The sequence below is a fragment of the Penaeus japonicus genome, unplaced genomic scaffold (genome assembly GCF_977035675.1).
Source record: "Penaeus japonicus unplaced genomic scaffold, GWHDUDI00000001_assembly GWHDUDI00000011, whole genome shotgun sequence".
NCBI classification, from domain to species: Eukaryota; Metazoa; Arthropoda; class Malacostraca; order Decapoda; family Penaeidae; genus Penaeus; species Penaeus japonicus.
In genome coordinates, this window is record NW_028234413.1 from 33,720,159 (window position 1) to 33,725,158 (window position 5,000).

General features: G+C 34.6%; 2 protein-coding genes across 3 annotated transcripts in view; one reads left to right on the forward strand and one right to left on the reverse strand.

Moving 5' to 3' along the window:
• LOC122262448 (N-glycosylase/DNA lyase) overlaps positions 1 to 2,648 on the forward strand; it is a 6,287-nt gene extending 3,639 nt beyond the window's left edge. The window contains exons 3-6 of one of the 2 annotated variants that reach the window (XM_086541964.1): positions 226 to 375; positions 1,090 to 1,222; positions 1,652 to 1,846; positions 2,155 to 2,648. In XM_086541964.1, coding sequence (XP_086398090.1) covers positions 226 to 375; positions 1,090 to 1,222; positions 1,652 to 1,846; positions 2,155 to 2,247 — 571 coding nt within the window. In that variant the 3' untranslated portion in view covers positions 2,248 to 2,648. The remainder of the gene's footprint in view (positions 1 to 225; positions 376 to 1,089; positions 1,223 to 1,651; positions 1,847 to 2,154) is intronic. The other variant, XM_086541965.1, reaches the window with a different exon arrangement.
• Trax (Translin associated factor X) overlaps positions 1 to 5,000 on the reverse strand; it is a 44,689-nt gene that overhangs the window by 7,588 nt on the left and 32,101 nt on the right. The gene's annotated exons all lie outside the window — the stretch shown is intronic.

Consider the following 5,000-nt stretch of genomic DNA (forward strand, 5'->3'; position numbering starts at 1 on the left):
GCAGCACATAATATAGGGGTTAATTCATAAATTGATGAATTATTTTTTAATTCCATGCTAGTATTACAAAAAAAGATAGTAACTGACATTTACATATTGAGTAATAAAGTAATAAAGATTTTCCTGCTTATAGCTCTTACATACTAAGAAATTAGATCAACTATTTGTTTCTTGTTCAAAATACAGTCATATTTACTGCAATTTTACTTTGTCTCTCACTCCCAGGATTACCATGCTGGTGGACAGACTGTGCAAACTCTATGGTTCTCCTGTGGCAACAGTAGATGGAACAACGTGGAATTCCTTCCCAAGGGTGACATCCTTGGCTGAATCAGGGGTGGAAGAGACACTCAGGGAACATGGGTTTGGATACAGGTATTTCCTCTCTTCCAACTACTTTCTCACCTACTTTCCTTTTATTTCTTATTTTAGTTCTCTTTTCATTTTTTGTGTTCTTTAAAGTAAGAATTTTAATTAAAAATCAGTAGCTGAAGGAAAATCACACAATTTTTAAAAATATTTACCTGTGGGAAAATGGGTCTGTAAGAAACAGAGATTCATGATACAATTTACACCTAGGTGGTACATAGATTACAAAGACTTCAGAAGATTAGGTATTTTGGAATTTTTAAAGAAAAAGACATTTTAATAAAGATATTTTGTATGTGACAGGATGCCTGTTTTTATTTTTGATAGTCATTCCCTACTTGAGTGTGGAGTTGCAAGGGTGAATGTACAAATATCTATTATGATAGTGTGTGTTTGTCTTCATTAGATGTTAGAGGGGGTTTGACTTTGTATAATTTATAACCTTTTCAAGCAATATCTTATATACAGGGATGCCTTGCTCCCTCTCCCTTTCTCTCTTTCAGTCTCCCTCCCTCTTCTATCTCCTTTCCCTCTTTCCCTCATCCTCACACATATACACACCTTACACACACAATTATATTACTTTTACGATTTACTCAATAAATTAAAATTTAATTTATCTTCTTTTATTTAATCCCATCACCAGAAGGGATTTTGTTTACCCCCTTTTTATTTATTGTATCATATATTCTGTTCTATTTGTTCACATGTTTCAAACAGGGCAAAGTTCATCAGCAAGTCAGCACAGATGATCCAGGAGAAGGGAGGGGAGGAGTGGCTATTCAACCTGAGGACGTTGCCCTACGAGGAGTGCCATGCCCAACTCGTGACTCTGAATGGCATTGGAGCCAAAGTAAGAGAAATTTTGCTTCAGCTCAAGGTGTTAAAAAAAAAGGAAAGATGAATGCTTATAAACATACAGGGGCTTGGAATGGTTTGTTAAAAAGTTTTATAAATATGTGATACATCTAGGGTATTCTCTGCTTGTGATAACAGTTAAAACAAAAAGTATATACTCTTTCTCTCTCTCTCTCTCTCTCTTTCTCTTGCTCTCTATCTCTCTCTCTCTCTCTCTCTCTCTCTCTCTCTCTCTCTCTCTTTCTCTCTCTCTCTCTCTCGCGCTCTCTCTCTCTCTCTCTCTCTCTCTCTCTCTCTCTCTCTCTCTCTCTCTCTCTCTCTCTCTCTTTCTCTTGCTCTCTCTCTCTCTCTCTCTCTCTCTCTCTCTCTCTTTCTCTCTTTCTCTTTTTTCTCTCCATGTCTCCCTCCTTTTCTCCATTTTCAGGTGAGTGACTGCATCTGTCTCATGTCAATGGGCCACCTTGGGGCCATCCCAGTAGACACACACGTTTTCCAAATTGCTGTACGAGATTACCTCCCTCACCTACGTTCATGCAAGACAGTCACCGACAAGGTCTATAAGGAAATTGCCAACCATTTCCGTCAAGTCTTTGGAGAATATGCTGGTTGGGCACACTCAGTAAGGAAAGCATTTTATTTAGTTTCAGTTTTCAATTTTTATCAATGTGTGTTTTTCATATTAGTGAGCAGCTTTTTTCATTATTGTATTTTCACATATTTTTCTTTCATTTATAAGAATTTTTGTAATATTTATGATGTTTACTTCTTATTCCATTTCAAATTTTATACATAGAAATCACATTGTTCTTTAAGACTTGACTAGACAGATAGATATGCAAAAGTATGAGTCCAAAAAGAAAAGTGGAGTATTCTTCTACAGTGAAATGAAGAGCTTTCAATTAAACATTTTCCTTTGTTTCTTTAAAGGTTCTCTTCAGTGCTGACCTCAAGAAATTTGATGGTCTGAAGAATGATGAAAGTGAAGAGAAAAACCAGAAGAGGAAGAAGAAGAAGTGTTGATACATAGAGGGATGAAGTTTCTTGGGAAGGAATAATGTTCTTTGACTTTTCTCAATACCTGGCTACCTCAGTTAGGGAATTGTTCATGATGATGGGCCTCTCCCATGGATGTACAGTGTTCAGCATCAGTACAAATATTTTCAAAGAGAGGTGTTTCTAGCTGGACTCTTGTGTGAGTGAAGGTTGAAGTTTTCCAGTTTGCTTCCTCGTTGAAATCTAGCTTGTTTGTTTGTTTTTTAATGGCGATAATATTAGTGAATGAACTCAGCAAACATTCAGGAGAGAAAGTGAGAAAAACAGACAAAGAAGGAAGAGGTGAGTAGGTGTGTGCACTGATATTCTTAAGAATATCCGTATTGTAAATTGTGTTAGTCAACTATTTTTATGAAAAAATGTATATAGTGCTTCTATGGGGATTTTGGTAAATAACTATGCTATTTATTATTGTGCTATGAAAAAAAGGAATGAGTGATGATGGCTACTTGGGATCATAATTCTATAAATTACGAAATACCGTTGCTAGGTTAACGTCCCCAAAACCTATGATGGCACCACTTTTTCCTAGCCCACAGTCTGGGAGAGAGAGCCTGAATGGCACCCATCCACGGTTCTCGAGCAAGGGGACCCACTGTCTTCACAGCAGCGATGAGCCACCCCACTAAGTTGATGAAACCTTGCTCAAAACAATGTCCGATTAAGGATGTGCAGGCCACTAAGTGAGAGGGAAAGGTGACTCATAAACGCCCAGTTGCAGTCTAAAAATGTGCTCCCTGTAGCCAATATGGATGCCTTTCATTTGTGGCACTCACAGTCACAAAGCACAGGTTTCGCATTCCTCTTCTTTACCTTTCTTGTTATCTTTTATTTAATGTAGGGGGTTCCTCTTCCTCTATTGTTCATTGTTAGCACCAAAAAATACGAATAAATAATTCGTATTTTGTCCTCCCATAAAACAGCTACAAATACTTCTATCACCATTGAGCTCTAATACAAACAGCAATACTTCCTATATAGATAATATACTACCAAATTTTAGTCAACTGCAGCAGCAATGAGCTGGGAATAGAGCTGTTATATGGCACACAGAAGTCTTCTAAACTAATAAAAACACACACAAAAACACAAACCACAAAAAAACAAAAACAACAAACAATGAAATGACTTGAAATGATTGGAATGAATTCAAAAAAACTTCAAATTATAATGCTTCAAGCAGTCTCTCTTTAAAATAAAGCTTATCCTGGAGGCTGGGCAAGCAAATTTATCCCCGTCTGCAATGGGTTAATGTGTATTCATTATTTATTTATGAGGACTGACAAACTTTATTTTGGTATGAAAAGATCATATATGATGTATAATTTTCCTAATTCTTTTTAGAACCTTTGGATAATCATGGATTTATATATATTTTTATAATTGCTTCTCAACTTTTAGAAATTCAACTGTTTACCCCATTTTTCAATTTGATTTGAGTTTTACCACTGTTATTATCATTAATTACCATTATAATGATGATGATAATAGTGGAAGCAAGAATAACATTAGTAATGATAAAAATAGTAATAGGAACAAAAACTTTTTAAAACCAAAAATTCAAGGAAAGGGGTAAACAAGTAAGTTCAAGTTGGTCATTTAACTGACTACTAAATGACTGGGCACTTGCAGAACCATCTTTGAGTCACAAAATCAATAAAACAACACTATTCTGGACAGTCCATTGCCAGTGGCTTTATATTTTGTATCAAACTAACTGATTCCAGTAGTAAAACAAAAAATCTCTTCAATATAATATTAAACTTAGTCACAATTAGACATTTCTCCAAACAGTAACACTTGTTTCCAGGGTAAAGGACATTGCCCTTGGTATCCTGTCCTGTCCTGCAACCCTGATATCTATGGATTGCTTGTGTCAACCACTTACTGAAAGGGAGAGCCAGCAACCCTAACAACCCTTTTCTTCATGTAATGTTCTCTTCATCACACTTAAGTGCCATTGATATGATATCTACAAGCTGATAGAGTAGGTTTTGTTTGCTTGATAAAATCTAGATTGGTTTAAATGATTGCCTTGACACTATTCTCTTTATCTGTGTCTGCACCACTTTTGTGTTATATTGTATTTATTTATTTAAAAATGAATGAATAAGAATGAACAAAAATGCATAAAGTAACATTTCATTAAAATTTTATCATTCTAATGACTAATTAACTATCAAAATGTTAATTACACCTCTTGCATTGCAATATGAGTTGTTCACGTCCATACTTTTTTCAGTATCTGAAAAGACATTTAGTGTATAGAATCTATGGTTTCAGAAATTGTAAGTGAAATTCTCTGTCATTCAAGAAATTGGTACTTTGTACACATGAAATAGTTGTTTGAATGTTCTATTGAATATTTCTCAGGTTTAGCACATGTATTTTAAAGATGAAATGAATATATTTTATTCTACATTCTGTTTTTTCCCTATGCTAATGATCCAGCAGATATATTCACTTTAGATCTATATATTCAAATCTGAATTAATGACATTTTCCTGTGCAAGATAAGTTTATTTTCAATTACATAATGAAATAGATTGGTCATATTAGCATGAGTGTTGATATTTTCAATGGTATAGAATAGAGAAGATCATGAAAATGGATAGTAAATTCAGGAAAAATGTGATGTTCATAAATGGTGTACTATTATATTACAGCCAAAAAATATATAGCATTGTTTCCACAAGAATGTAAAATCTGAAAAAAAACAA